The sequence below is a fragment of the Thalassophryne amazonica genome, chromosome 9 (genome assembly GCF_902500255.1).
Source record: "Thalassophryne amazonica chromosome 9, fThaAma1.1, whole genome shotgun sequence".
In the NCBI taxonomy this organism is placed as follows: Eukaryota; Metazoa; Chordata; class Actinopteri; order Batrachoidiformes; family Batrachoididae; genus Thalassophryne; species Thalassophryne amazonica.
In genome coordinates this window covers 47,101,105-47,117,457 of record NC_047111.1, presented here as the reverse complement: position 1 = coordinate 47,117,457, position 16,353 = coordinate 47,101,105, and the positions used below count along the sequence as shown (strand labels likewise).

Sequence of the window (16,353 nt, the reverse complement as noted above, 5' to 3'; positions counted from 1 at the left end):
CGTCGTCATCCTGTTTCAAGCTGAAAACCTCCAAATTTAAGCCTCTGTAGACCCAGGACGTCGTGAGAGAACAGAGAACTTTCATAAGAGGTCGGAATCAGCAGTTTATCCGGACATTCCACTGTTAAAGGAGATTTTTTTTTAATGAAAGACGTTCGGACGGATTGGTGCGTCGGCTTGCAGTCGGCGCATCGCGCCCGCCACAGGAAAAACACCTCAGTTGGAAGCATTAAGGACAAGTTGGAACATGCCCTGCTGTTAAACAATTTCTCAGATACTCACTCAACTGAAAGCCACCAAAAGCCGCCTGGATTTTACAAATGGTTATCAACACGGAGGTGTTTTTCCTGTGGCGGGCGCGACACGCCAATCCGTCCGCATGTCTTTCATTAAAAAAAATCTCCTTTAACAGTGGAATGTCCGGATAAACTGCTGATTCCGACCTCTTCTGAAAGTTCTCTGTTCTCTCACGACGTCCTGTGTCTACAGAGGCTTAAATTTGGAGGTTTTCAGCTTGAAACAGGATGACAACGTCGCCTCGGAGCGCTGCGCAACGTCCCGCTCCGTGGGAAGTCCTTACAGCGATAGAAACAATCCAAAATCTCTCATCAGCCGTTAAAATTTTCACAGAAAACCAGCTGAATTTCTCGAATGGTGTCCACTCGGATGTGCCTCACAGTTTTTGAAAAAATTTTGATGAAGCACAGCGCCAGTCTCTCAGCAACTTCTCAGACAAAGGAATTCCGACGAGGGGGCTGGACCACTCCTTCCACAAGGTGTGCTCACAGGCGAATGACGTCACCGACAGGCGTGAAAAAACTCTCGCATGCCCACGAGGGTTCAAGCTTGGCTAATGTAATCACACGTGTTTCAAATCCATATGGTTTTTTAAAAAAATAATAAAGTCGGATACTTTTCTAACAGACCTCGTATGTTAAATCTGTGTCTTTTTAATATTCACTTTTTTTATAGACAGCATTAAACTGAACCATGTGACACACAGTTTGTTCATGGTGATCTGACTTTCTGTACGTTCTGCTACCCGCATCAGCTGGTAGTGGAATTTGCATATGCTGATCCAATCAATGTGCGAGCACACCTGCGGTGATTTTTAAATCATGAAACAACAAGAATGTTGCTGAGCAATGAGGAAGACTGACTTATTTGTGCCCAACTGGGTAAACAGCATTAAAATATTTTTGCATAAACCTTAACTTCGGGCAAAGCTGATGCCGGAGTCGCAGACCAAATGGTCCCCCCTGCCTCCACTGTGCATGCATCATTTCGGAGCTCAGCAGCATGTCTGAGATGGAGTCTATCCACCCAAAGCGATAAAATGGATTAATGGGATTATTAACCATCAGGTGACAAGGTAAAACCTCTTAAATCATTCTGAAGTCAGTTTTAAGCAGACACGAGACCGTTTTAAGCAGAAACAAGGCGACATTCGGTGACACTTTGAAATTATGGACGTGCAGTGAACACAACAGCTAGCAGCGTGTGTAGCTGCGGCACTCTGATCGCTTCCTCCTTCTTTTATAATGAAGTAATGCTGAATTTATGTTAAGTTATGTTAAATGATTGTTGTACAAAAGCTTCAGATATCTGTCACTGAGATAGATGATGAGTGGAGTGCAGTTTTAAGTAGAAATGAGGCGATAATCCATGAACCGCAGCTTATCACTCATGCGCAGTGAAGGCAGGGTGGACCGATTTTTAGGGGGGACCATTCGGTCTACGACACCAGCACACTCCAACGGTTAATGAAGACTACATCATTGTTTGAAAGCAACCTGAACTGGCAAAAATATGTGTCACAGCTTTCAATGATTGTTTGTGAAAGACTTTGTATTTCAAAAGCAGAAATAACGACTTCTTTTTTTACCTGCCTCTACTGCTTTTTATGTACGACAGCAAAGCAGGGAAGGAGAAAACTAATCCTGAAACAAAAAAAAAATGACAACACCAAAAATAAAACACTGCTGCCCGCTCAGGAAACTGTCATTTTTCTATTACACAAGCAGGCAGAAATCAAAAATAGACGGCAGGATGTTGTTCTTGTACGACTACACTGATATTAAGTGATGTGTTTTTTCCAGTTCCACCAGACAGCATCTGTTGGACAATCCTCGTAAACGGGGACGTGAATTGCTAATCGCCAATGCAATGTGCTTAGACAGCAGGAGCGATTTTGGGAGGAAACAATGGCTAGAAAGACCATGAGGACATCAAGACCTCCACTAGCTGTGGAGGAGGGTATGGGTGTGGAAAAATGGGGACGCAGGCAGGGATCAGTCATCCTAAATGTGCACCAGTGCATCTGCCGCAGGCCTGTTGCCTAGTGAGCCAAAATATTTACTTCACCCAAGACTGTACAGGTTTTTCCCCCCACATTGTTTTATACTCAAAAATTATGAGCATTATCAATCTCTGTCTGGAGATCTTCTGATAGGACAGAGTGGAGTAAACAAGTACAGAAATACCTTAATTTAAATCTGATTGAGCCAGACAGGCTGACTAATAAGCCCTCTCGCTCAAGCACTTTGAAAAGTGTCTGTGTGTGAGTCTGTCAAATTGCCTCCCCACAAGACCAAACCAATATTTTCCTGCCATCAAAACTGTATGTTGGTCGCCATAGTGAGTTGCACAGCAACGTCTAGGCGGCTGCAGGGTATTTAGTTTGCACTCATGGCCACTTTGCTGCAGCCTGTGTGGCAATGGCAAACTGTGGTGTGCCAGAGGCCTGTTTCGTGGCATGTCAACAGGGGCAGCGGGTTTCCTGGGCAGAGACACTGTCTCCTTCACGGCCCCAGATTGCAGCTGCAGGGGATTACTGATGACACGTACCAGCCTGGAACAACACTGAGGCTACTGTGAGGTGGTATGACAAAGGAAGAACCACACCTAAAAAAATCTGACAGGCAAATGGGCAACCAGCAAACGTAAAGAAACAGCTGGAATAGAATAGTTATGCATGGGAACAGAGTAGAAACGTGGAAGAAGGGAGGAAAATTTAAAGGAGCACTCCTTCATAATCCTCTGGGCATAAACTGCTCCTCAAAATTTGAGTTTTTAGCACAAAAGTATGGATTTACTTTAAAAATGTGCAGGCTCACAAAATTAAAAAAGGGAGGGAGGGATAAAAAAAATAGTGCCATGGGACCAAAAGGTTGGTTGCTTTGTGCTTTGGGTGTGTCCTCTAGCTGGAATGCAGGTAGCTGAACTCAAAGTGTGAACTATTTTTTCCCCCCGAGTATAAGTCACACCAAAGCAAAATATGGCACTTGAAGAATATAAAAACCATATGTAAGTCGCAACGAGGTATAAGTCACACTTTTTTCTGTGTTAAGAGCCCTTTACCATGGGATTTGATTCTTGGGGAAGTTCTGTATGAATAGTTATTATAATTACTATGATTAATAACAAACTTCCACTGCAACAGACGGACATCCTGTCCAGGGTGTACCCCGCCTTGCACCCAATGACTGCTGGGATAGGCTCCAGCTAGTGTCCCTTGATTGAGAGTAACGACATGAGTCGAAAAAACAGTTATGTGACTCATGGTGCCATCTTGGTTCTAAAATAGCGTTCGCTGTTAATCGGTTTGGATGTAAATCCAGCTACTTTATTTATTTATTCGCTGAAAATGCGAGTTGTTGTGCATTTGGATGCACAAATAGACATAACAACGGCTTCAAGATGTACAAATTCCCTTCAGATCCGAAAAGAAGAAAAATTTGGGAAAATAAAGTCAGCTGTGTGGGATGGAAGCGACTTCATCATCAAAGCTTTGTGAAGTAAATTTATTGTTCAGTCCCATGTGCAGTGAAACTCACCTAAACTGTCATCGTATAAACTGGATATTCACAGCCACCGGACAAAAAAGTCCCAATGCTTTTGTATTGTTTTCCATGTAATAAACACCGTATATAACAGATTTTGTATAATGGATTTTTCGCTCACATTGGCTAAAATGTCCTGTCCGATCGCAATGTCTTTCCATTAAAAACCCGAGCAATCTGGACGTGCACAGTAACAGAGGTACAAAATTAAAGTTCAGCTCTGACACTCGCCAATTTGAAGAAAGTAGGACCGGAATCATTTTTGTGATTAAAAGCCCAACCATTTATTTTTTTCACACCGTGCTCAGACTCGGACCTGCAGCCTGATGTGCACCTGTTAAATCAGACAGTATTAAGTGACAAATAGTTAGCAGCCATCCAGTTTTTTGTGACATCAACAGATACCAAAGAAACATTTTGTGGAGAAAAGGAGATGTACAGCTGTATGTCATCTGCATAACAATAAGATACATCATTAAGGGCCCCTTCACACATACGTAGTACGAATGTGGTCGAATTGCACATGAAGCAGGAATCGTATGCAATATGTGTAAAATCATAGCTGTCTCCAATGCTTGTACACCTTTTGCTACAACTATTTGCACACACCAGCGGCTGTAAGATAGAGTGTGCGCTGTGAGAGCACATTTGATCCCTCTCGCGGCAGGTGTCGGCCAAATTCCAGGTGACACACATGAACGTCTACATTGTTCACTTGGCACTTAGAAAATGTGTGGCCACATTTTCCAAAAGGACAAAAAGTTCTTACAGTCTTCGTCTGACTGAATGATCGCAGCAGGAAATGCAGGTGTGACAATGTCTCTGACTGTGTCTCTTTGGGATTCCGTCGGCTGTTAAAAATTAATTTAGAAAAATAGGTAGCCCTGGCATCTTTCACTATATTGTTAAAATAAATTAAAAGCTCCTTTAATTGAAGGAGGTGGACCTGGAGTTTTGTGGATTATATAAGTCGCAGGGCCTCCCAAACTAGCAAAAAAAAAAAACCTCAAGTTATACTCCGGAAAATACAGTAAATATCTACATACACACAACACTTTTGTTTTTGTTCCCATTTTTTTATGAGCTAAACTCAAAGATCTAAAACATTTTCTATATACACAAAATACCTATTTCTCTCAAATATTGTTCACAAATCTGTCTAAATCTGTCTCCTTTGCCGAGATAATCCATCCCACCTCACACGTGTGGCATATCAAGATGCTGATTAGACAGCATGATTATGCACAGTTGTGCCTTAGGCTGGCTACAACAAAAAGCCACTCTAAAATGTTCAGTTTTATCACACAGCACAATGGCACAGATGAAACAAGTTTTGAGGGAGCGTGCAATTGGCAGGCTGACTGCAGGAATGTCACCAGAGATGTTGCCCGTGAATTGAATGTTCATTTCTCAACCATAAGCCGTCTCCAAAGGCATTTCAGAGAATTTGGGAGTACATCCAACCTGTCTCACACCGCAGACCACATGTAGCCACACCAGGCCAGGACCTCCACATCCAGCATATTCACCTCCAAGATCATCTGAGACCAGCCATTGGGACAGCTGCTGCAACAATCCATTTGCAGAACCAAAGAATTTCTGCACAAACTGTCTGCATGCTCGTTGTCTTCATCAGTGTCTTGACCTGACTGCAGTTCATCGTGGTAACTGACTTGTGTGGGAAAATGCTCACATTCGATGGCATCTGGCTGCTGATCAACTCTATGCGAAGGAGATGTGCTGCACTGTGTGAGGCTAATGGTGGTCACCCCAGATACTGACTGGTTTTCTGACCCCCCAGACCCCAACAATAAAGCAAAACTGCACATTTCAGAGTGGCCTTTTATTGTGGCCAGCCTAAGGTACACCTGTGCAATAATCATGCTGTCTAATCAGCATCTTGATATGTCACACCTGTAAGGTGGGATGGATTATCTCGGCAAAGGAGAAGTGCTCACTAACACAGATTTAGACAGATTTGTGAACAATATTTGAGAGAAATAGGTCTTTTGTGTATACAGAAAATGTTTTAGATCTTCAAGTTCAGCTAATGGAAAATGGGATGAAAACAAAAGTGTGGCATTTATATTTTTGTTCAGTGTATTATTACCAGCCTCAGAACACTAGCCACTGTTTGCATGTCTGAAATCTCCTGATTGTATCAACCACTGATCCCCATACAATGGATTGGGCGGCACTAAAAAACAACCATTTTACCAGCAAATTACACTCCATTCAGACTGGGTTTGGCAATCCAGCTAGAGTCGGATTCAATTCGGAAAGCTTTCTAACTGGATAGTGTTCAGACCTGTTTTCAAAATCGGGCTCATCCTACACATGCATGCAAGCTTAATCTGGCTCAAGCTGAATTCAAGCCGCATGTGTGTATATCTGGACTTATGCTGTGTTCACATGTCACTCAGAAAAACCATCACAGCCACCAAGATAGATTTCCTGTTGTCTGCAGTAGGAGACTGCTGGTAATAAAGTGTTTCACTGTCATTTTTCAATGATAACAACATGAACAATTTACTTCACTGAAAAATACCACAGAGTTTTAGTATTTTGCACAGGGTTATATTAAAACAGGAAACCCTGGCTCTGATGGCATCTTTAAAAGTTAATGTTTTATGAGGTTATATATTAATTCTAAAAACATATTTTCTGAAATATTGCACAAATTATTCACATTTACGTGTTTAAAACCAGCCGACTCTCTGCACTTAAATAATGCAGCTCTCGCTGTTCATTTTCCTCCTCATTAAAGACAAAACGCAGCCAGCCACCATCACTGGCTGTGACTGCAGCAGCTGCGCAGATGGATTATTTAAGTGCAGACAGTCGTCTGGCTTTAAACAGGTAAACATGAATAATTTATGATATTTCAGAAAGGAGTTAATTTGTAACCTCTCAAAAAGGTACCTTTTTAAGTTGCCATCAGAGCCATGGTCTCCTGTTTTAACGTGACACATATAATATAGGTGCACAGACGTACTGAGGACATGTGATGTCATGATTCTTGAGCTAGCCAGATTCTAGTCACATCTATGTTCAGACCTCAGGAAATCCCAATCAAATCCAGCTAAACCCACATCTGAATCCCACTGAAGATGGATTGCCAACCCCAGTCTGAACAAGGTCTTAATGTCTTGCAATCACAACTACACTCCAGCTAGAGCTAACAAACATTATATCATGCCACACAGTATATATATACTCAAAAAAGCAAACACATCTGTCATGGTTTTTAAAACAGGAGTAAACTTTAACAAAATGAAAGACATCAGAGGACTGATGCAAACCCTGCATGGTCTGCACACTGGGATACACTTATGTCTCATAGTTCATGTTCCTAATCAATCACAAATATTTTGCTGATCAATATAATCTTTATATTATCTCTCTAGCCCTACTGATTTTGGAGATATTGAAGTAAATATATTGTTTGCACCTTTAGTGTTACGATTCCCTGTCTGTCTGTCCTTATCCTCTGCCACTCCCATATGACTGTTCCTGGTGTTATTTTGAGTTTCCTGTGGGTTTTCTTGTCTGTGTCTGTCCTTGTCCTCTGGTTGCCCCTTGTAATTGTTCCTAGTATTGATACTGTCTGGGGTCCCTGTGGGTTTTCATGTCTGTGTCTGTCTTTGTCCTCTGCTTCCCTCTTGTGTCCATCCTGGGTTTGGTTTTATTATGTATTGCAGTTTTCTTCCCTTATGTGTGTAATTTATAAATTATTTCCCTTGTGCCCACTCAACTACGTGTTTGCTTTGCAATTATGTATTTTCTTGCTCTCAGTGTTTTTGGTGCACTTCCTGTCTTATTTTGGTGGTCACAGTTTCCTTGTACATTTTGGTTAACTTTTGTTCCTGTGTCCTTTCCCCAGCTGTTTCCAATTAGTGGTTACCCTCACTTGTTTTCCATCTGTGGAAAACAAGTGTGTATTTGTATCTGTGTTTGTATTTATATCCCTGTGTTCCTCCCGTGCGTGGCTTGAATGTTTGTACGTTGTTGCTTTCTTCTTGCCATTATTGCTATTATTTTCCAGTGATTGTCTTCATGTTGCTGACCTTTATTTGCCTCTTGTGAATGTTTACCCTTGCTTGCTCTTTGAACACTTTTGTTGTTAATGGCCTCATGTGTTTTTGGACCGTTCACTGTGTTTCTGACTGCTCTCCTGCCTATACCCTCACGGACACTGTTACCAGTTGTGGACTGCTCTCCTGTGTACTGGCCTTTGACCCTTCCCACGAGTCATTTAAGAGTGTTTTTGAACTTGCTGGTGTTATCTCTGGATTGTGGTCTGAACCATCCTTCCACTCGTGAAATTACATTCAAGCCAGTAAAGACCCCACAGAGTTCATCCAGAAATATGGACTTGGACTTCTTTTTTATATGTTCCAAAATGAGGGCAAGCAGCTCAAGCAATGGCAGGTTACAGAAAGGTTACACCAGCTGGATGCGCTTGGGCAACAGCCAGCCACACCAATTAGAGCCAGCAGGACCCAACTTCTCCTCCCATCAGTCATAACCACCAAAGCCTGCCCAACGTCAGCTGTTGGTCAAGTGCATGATCTGGCATGTCCCTTTTATGGGACACAGTTGGCGATTCGCTCAACAGCCCCGTCATCTACCACAGTGTCATTGGTGCAGCCACCAGAAACACCACCCCTGACCTCGCTTCAGCATCTGGCTACAAAGAAGCCCATTTCAGCACATCAGTCATCAGTGCTCTCTCTTGCAGCACACCTGGCTTGTCAGTTTCCTGCATCACCGATGCCTTGTCAGTCTCCTACACTGGCGCCACATCAGTTTCCAACAACATCTCAACTGCAGTCTTCAGTGGTGACCCTAAAGTCTTCAGCACCTTGTCAACCTCCTCGTCAGCCTGCTGCGCTGACACCTCATCAGTCTGCTGCACAAATGCCATGGCACCTTTCAGAGTCAACACAGGCCGCACCCTGTCAGTCTCCAGCACGATGCAGGCCGCACCCCGTCAGTGTCCAGCACTGATGCAGGCCACGCCTCTGCAGCCTCCAGCATTGATGCCTCGGCAGCTTTCACCGCCGTCGCCACCCGTGTCTCCAGTGTCTTCAATTGCGCCCGCATTTCCAGAGTCTTCCATGGAGACCATGTCTTCAGCAGCTTCTCCTCCAGAGGCGCTCACTTCTCCCGAGTCTCCAGTAGCACCTCCAGAGTTTTCAGCAGCGCCCACATCTACAGTGGCACCTTCTCCTCCAGAGTCTTCAAAGGCCCCTCCAGAGTCTTCAGAAGCACCTTCTCCTCCAGAGTCTTGAGAGCCACCTTCTCCTCCAGAGTCTTCAGAGGTGCCCACATCTCCAGCACCACCTTCAGAGGTGCCCACGTCTTCAGTGGCGCCTATGTCCCCGGAGTCTTCGGCCACCGTCTTCTCCTTCAGAGTCTTCGGCCACCGTCTTCTCCTTCAGAGTCTTCGGCCACCGTCTTCTCCTTCAGAGTCTTCGGCCACCGTCTTCTCCTTCAGAGTCTTCGGCCACCGTCTTCTCCTTCAGATTCTACAGCAGCTCCACCAACTCCTCCATCAGAGTCTACAGAGCCTCTACCGCCTCCTTCTTCAGTCTCTAGTGCCTCTGCCACCTCCAAAGAGTGCCTCCTATGTGCTTATGTTACGTTGTTTTTTTCTATGCCTTTTGTGTCTTTCTGGAAAGTGGTAGGGTTCCCTGTGTCGTTGTCCTTGTCATACTTCTCGTGATCCTTTTGTTGAGTTATCTGTCCCTTGTTGCCCCCACAGTTGTTGTTGTTCATTTGGCCCATTTGTTTTGTATCTCCCTGATCTCCTTTTTCTTGTGTCTGTGTCTGCCTACAGCCCCCAGTTCTGTTGTCCTCTCAGTCCTCACTGTTTCCTTTCCTGTTTATTATGTAGTTTCCTGGTTGTTTTATACACTGTCAGTGTCCCATGTAACTGTCTGTTAGTGTACGTCCATTGGCTTCACCTCAGTTAATCCTCTGTTTTATCTGTCCTGTGTTGCCCTCCTGTCTGCCCGCTGTTGTCCCCTTTGCTGTCTGCCTGATGTTCACCCTGTCCTCTGTTGTCTCTGTAGGTCCATGGTTTGTTTGTCTGTCCCCTACTGGCCTCATGAGCTTCCTCTTGAGGGTCTGGTTGCCCCCTGTCTGCCACATGGCCAGCCTCCTGATCTTTTTTGTTTGTCCCCTTGCCCACCCCAATTGTTCTGGTGTGTGTGCGTGTCCATGTACCTGTCTTCTGGCCCCCTCCACCCTCCCTGCTTTTGTTCTGGTGGTTGAATGCTTGTACTTTGTTGCTTTCTTCTTGCCGTTTCTCAGTGGTTGTCTTTATGTTGCAGCCCTTGCTTGCTCTTTGAACACTTTTGCTGTTAATGGCCTTGTGTGTTTTTGGACCTGTCACTGGGTTTCTGACTGCTCTCCTGCCTATACCCTCACGGACACTGTTACCAGTTGTGGACTGCTCTCCTGTGTACTGGCCTTTGACCCTTCCCATGTGAGTCATTAAAGAGTGTTTTTGATCTTGCTGGTGTTATCTCTGCATTGGGGTCTGAACCATCATTTTTTTTGCTGTTGTTGACCTTTGTCCAATCCTGCCCAAAGGTTCATCTTGAGATACCGACCAGAGGAATATTCCCACCAGGTTTGGTGAAAATCAATGCAGTCATTTTGTTTTATTTTTTTTTTTTTCATTATCTTGTTCAGAAACAGACATACAGGGCTGATTACAACACCCTACTTCAATGGCATGCAGGGTAATTATGTAAAGATCATATACATATGGGCATTGATGATGACTAGGTAGGCCTTATATGCAAATTAATGCTCTCCAGTGTTTAGTCTCTACTTGACTATGTGACATGACAAGAGCCTCTTGCCAGGGTGTAAGATGCACTAAAACCATATTTAGAACTTTCTTCTACTAATTCATAAGTTGACAATCAACACCAAAACAAATTGTGACTGAGGAAATAAACCCTTGAAACCTGTCTATTCAGGTGCCCAAATGTGTTGGGATTTGACAGGTTAAAAGAGCTTTGTCTTTCTTTTAACCCTTCAATCTGAACTTTTCCACCTGTTGCTGGGTAGAAAACACAGCAAACTCCAACTGATGGTTCAGCTCTAAAATTACAGACAGCCGAGCAATAGCCCGACCCGACCACTGGAAGCACCCTTACTGCACAGGAAGTGGGGCCAAAATGCCCCCATGTGATACAGTTCTGAGGTGATCAAACACAAAGTGGTACTGAAATGGACATTGCCAATGCTAAATATCACTTCTTAAAATCAACAAATAGGGCAGTGCAGTGTGGGTTGAACCCCTGCGTGATATCCCAGGATTTGACCACATCTGGAGACAGCCAGCACGAACACAACAGAGACTAATCCACAGGCGGAGTGTGGGAGTTTCAGTACAAACCACTGGCCCAGCTCAGTAAACTTGCTTGCCGTTATCTTGTTGATGTGTCAGTTTAAGACATGCCAGTTTAAAATGGTTTCCACTGCAACCCCCATCCTCCGTGTATACAATAAAGTAGAAGAGTCAAGTCAAATCTGGGAGCATGGACTGCTGACATGTGCCATTGCATCCACCACACCACTGAAACACCCTGATTCCTGGATGGCAACCACCCAGGCAGGCCATCTCCACCTCTCAAAAGCCATCTATCTGCTGTAGCCAGATGAAGCGTGGATGTCCCATTGGCTTTCTTCACACACTGGGGTCCTCAACACTGAAGCGCTTAAATGTGGGATCATGCAGAGAGACATGTTAGAGCTAAAGCTCCCCCAAAATGCAAGTGATACTTCTCATCTGAGTCTCCTAAAGTAACTGTGATTCCAGCAATACCTTCTAACTCTTCCCACTTGGCTATGCCTGGAAGACCTCCCTAGGGATGCCCAAACTACCTCAGCTGGCTCCTTTTAATGGGGAGAACCAGCAGCTCTACTCAAGAGTTCCTCCTGGATATTCAAGCTTCTCACCCTGTCCCTGAGTGTAAACCCAGATAACCCAGAGGGAACTGCCTTTCCCCCTCTTGTATCCATGACCTTGCTCTTTCAGTCATTACCCAAAGTTAGACCTTTAATCTGGCAAATTGAGTCTCTTCTTCAGGTTCAGCTCTTTCTTCAACATGATGGTCTGGTACAACTTGCTCCCACTAATGAACAAGACCCAGAGATACTTCTCCACATCACTAACTCTCCTCTGACCAAAAGGAAACAATCCACCCTCTTTTGACCGACCCATGGCTTCAGATGTGGAGATGCTAATGCTCATCCCAGATGCTTCACACACTGCCTCAAACCTACCCAGTGCACATCAGAGGTCACCTAGCTTGGGTTAGAGAAACTGGGGCCTCATCCTGGAGCCAGGCATGTGAGAAAAGGGGTGAGAGCTCATGGGTGAGTGCCTGATAGCAAGATCTACAGCCATGGTGCTCAGTCAGACTCAACCAGAAGAAACAACATGATGTCACCTCCATGTAGGCTCACCAAATGCAAGAAGAGTGTAAGCGTCTGGTGCTCTGCTGTATGGGCAGTGGAGAGGAGCAAAAGCCACACGATTGGACACTCAGCTGGTACTTGACTCTTTTTTTTAGTCAGATCAGGATTGAGAGCATGCACTGGTGCTTTTGTCCCATCCACCACTTCATGGAACTGATTTAGACTCTGACTGACAACAATACAGTCAACCTTTTTTTTCTGCAATCAGCCAAATCATTGGCAATAAGACGCTAAAATGCTGAACACCTCCATATCTGCCAGCACAATTCCACTGTGCCTGTGCCTAACTTGTCAGAATAAGATCTGTCATTAACAGAGACCCGCCCAGATGTGTTTCATCCTACCTTGTGGAAAAACTGAAAATGAGTGACGCCCAATAAAACAGACACACAAAACGGATCTCTGGAGGCTCATTCCTACCTCAAGGGCAGGGCGAGGGCAAAAACCCAACCTTTCTGTTGGGGATTGGCATCATTAAAAATCCTAATTCTGCTAATGAATATATAAGAAAAACACCATGTGGAATTGTGTCCCACTGAGTGCACACGCCCTACTTTAGGATCAATGACAAAGAGTGTGTGCACTGCTGCAGAATACAAGGCCTCTCCTAGCCAAAGCTGCACCAGTCTCCCAACAAAATCACCTCTCTGGTGCAACACTGGCCGAGGAGGAGAGACAAAGGCCATGTATTGGTCTGCAGCCTGAGCTGCAACAATGAAAACTGTCAGGCAGCATTACAAGCACACACGCACACACACACACACACTCTCCTCTGCAGTTATACTACAAGAAACCAGCCTCCACCCTTGATGATATGACAGCCTGAATTTATCCCGTTAGTGATGCAGAAATCCAACCGCCCTGCTTTCCACAAATGGGTGTGGATTCTACCCCCTCGCCTCTGCTCCTCTCTCCTCTGCACCAGCCTACAAATTGGTCAGTAATCCCTATCAGTATCCTGTATGGGGAATAATTTAAACCTCATAAATTGATTAAATAAAGAGCTATGTGCGAATAATTAGTGCAAGAAGATGAATCTTGTGTTGTTTTTTTAAAAACCAAATAGGTTACTATTAAATGGTTCGCAGACAGTACCACCATTCAAAATGTGGGCATAAATTGTACTGCACATCTCCATGGCAGACAGAACTAAACGAGGACAATTACTTTTTTTTTAATTAATCTCATGAATTACAATTTTCATTTAATGTTTAAATTTTACAAGTCATCCACACAAATAATTTTGAATGGCAAAAAAAAGTGATAACTGACATCTTCACATGCCTAGTTTCCAAAACTCAGTTATTCAGTTCTCAATAAATCATCACTTTTTCAATTTTATTTTCAATTAGCAATCGAATTACTTTATATCAGCTCACAAACTGATGAATCCATTATTCCTTTTTAAAAATTTAATTTAATTTATTTATTTTTTAGGAAGTCAGCACACGACTCAAATCACAGATATTTCACTGGAAATACAGAAGATGGGGCGCGCGCGCACGCACACACACACACACACACACACACCATGGACATTTTTAAGCAGTACTGATTTAAAAATCGTATTTTAAGTGCGTTTCAGTCCAGGGCTGCAGCGAACTGAATTACTACCGGTGATTTTTTTTTCCCCACGTCACAAAGGAGATGCTGAACACCTTTTTTTTAAACCTCCTGGTCTCCATGGAAGCGGAGCCACGCGCCGTCTCATTTTCTGCTGCACTAACAATAGAAAGCGGACATTTTTAAGACGCAGTGCCGCATGATGCGTCCTGGGGGGGGGGGGGGGGGGAATAAGTTGTGAGACGCGGAAATAAGTCTTGTACTCACTGTGATCTTTGGGATGTTCTTTTTGCCCTGATAAGACATTTTATTCCCCCTGTGAGATCGCTGCAGGGAAGCTTCGTCCCTCTGTCGCCGTGAACAGACTCACGCACACGGACGCCTCCTCCTCTCTCTCTGACGCTGCCCCGCCCTCTGCACGCTGCCACCACCTGCCCATAGAGGGCGCTAAGGAGCAGCAGTCTGCAGCCTCCTCATCTGCACCTTTTTTTTTTTTTTTTTTTCTTGCACGTTTGCAGCAGATTTATTGTTAGATTTCAGGAAATGTTCTTGAATGAACGCGGATTGTGCAGCTTTAAAATCCAGCAGAAGGTCTTTGGTTCGTGGAGTGTGTGCGTGTGTATGTGCGCGTGTATGAATCTCACCCCCTCCCACTGCTTTTCACTGAGGATTGAGTGATCAGAAGAAAAAAGGTGTGGCACTGCACACAAAGGAGCGCAAGGCTTCACTCACAAATCCCTGCAGAGAAGAAACATCTTCATGTTCATACTCTGCTACCATTCTAATTGTTTTTCACGTATCTCTATTTCAAAATTACAGGTGTGTGTTGAAGCGCAAGATGATGATCATAAATTTACAGTTTTGTGCAAGAAAAACAACATAAAGAGAAAAACTAGGATGGCCATTTATGTGTGTGTAAACTGCTGCCAAGGACCTAAACCCTGCCCCTTTCTCCAAGATTAGGGGTTCTCACATGTGGGTGTTCCGACAGCCTTAGACATGGTTCTCGCAGACCTGATCTGTCAGCCAGATCAGGTCTGGGAGAATGATCTGGTGCTGCATGTGGCCATTCACATTCTATGGAACCATTCTGAGATTGGCTACCACCCAACCAGACCACCAGTCCATCTCCACCTAGTCTGGGAGCTGGCTTAGGCATGTATGCACTTAATTTAGGAGAGTATAACTCAACTGTTTTATGCTAATTTGGCCCCAAGGAACAATTTGGGATGTGTGCCAAATTTGCTGTCCAGGACTAACAGCTCAAAATTAACTAACTGAAGATTTCCGCCGGTAGCCATATTGAAAATATACATTTTGAACCACTCACCACAGAAATATGTGCAGTACCTATTTTTATCAGTTTTTTTGGTGCGAGATCAGTTTCATGATTGAATTACAAGGAAAAAAGTTAAAGTCAAGGTCCAATATAAGAAAAAAAGACCAAAATTTGAGTTTCGCAGACTTGAGGGAAATGGAAAAACTCTACCTCAAACATGAAATTATGGAATTGGTATACCCATGCATATAATTTAGGGGTGTATAACTCAACTGTTATGGGCTAATATGACCTATTAGGGCAACTCATTACAATGACCAACAGGCAGTAATTGCCATATATTTATCAACTTAAACGTTCCAGTATTTGAGCAAAGTTAAAACAGTTATATCATCTAATGACAATTTGTAACTTGAAAAATACAAGATTTTATCAAATAAAACAAGCATTGAAAATACAATTTATGCTAATCAAATCATACTATTAGTGATGATTAACAGAATGTAAACTACATAAATACAAAATAACATATCTTCAGTAGGCAGCAATATCTAGAGAGCATAAATGCTTAACAGCCAACAATACAGCTTCAACACCATGTGATTACTGTGTATTTGTCACACAAACAAGTGAGAGGAACATGAAGAGTAGCACAACCAGGTCTGGTTGGTAATTTAATCATAAAACCGATGTCAAAAATGGATTCCCCACACCAAAAAACCCATAAAAAGAGGTACTGCACATAGTTCTCTGCTGAGTGGTTCAAAATTTATATTTTCAATATGACTACCAGTGGCCATCTTGGATTGGTCATTTTCAGGCTGTTCGTCCTTGATAGCAAATTTGGTACATATCCCAAGTTGTTCCTTGTGGTCAAATTAGCCTAAAACAGTTGGGCTATCCTCTCCTAAATAAAATGCATAGAGATCTAAGCCAGGTCCTATACTAACCTCCTGAAAGTGACCATCTATCTGCCAAAGTCAGGTGATATACGGACGTATCCCAGCCTTTTTTTTCCAATCACCTTTTCCTCATTGCTGAGGGACTTCCACATTGCATCATGTTCATGCTCATTAAGCATGTCACATGGCCACAGTCTCGTAGTGTACGATCCCTCACAATGCAAGGATTACTCAGGATGGTGCGATGCCATGTTCTCATGTCCAA

General features: G+C 43.6%; 1 protein-coding gene across 2 annotated transcripts in view; it reads right to left on the bottom strand.

Annotated features, from left to right (window-relative positions):
- Positions 1 to 14,325, bottom strand: part of dpysl3 (dihydropyrimidinase like 3) — a 116,760-nt gene extending 102,435 nt beyond the window's left edge. For both annotated transcript variants that reach the window (XM_034178000.1, XM_034178001.1), the window contains exon 1: positions 14,175 to 14,325. In XM_034178000.1, coding sequence (XP_034033891.1) covers positions 14,175 to 14,213 — 39 coding nt within the window. In that variant the 5' untranslated portion in view covers positions 14,214 to 14,325. The remainder of the gene's footprint in view (positions 1 to 14,174) is intronic.
- Positions 14,326 to 16,353: the final 2,028 nt, after the last annotated feature.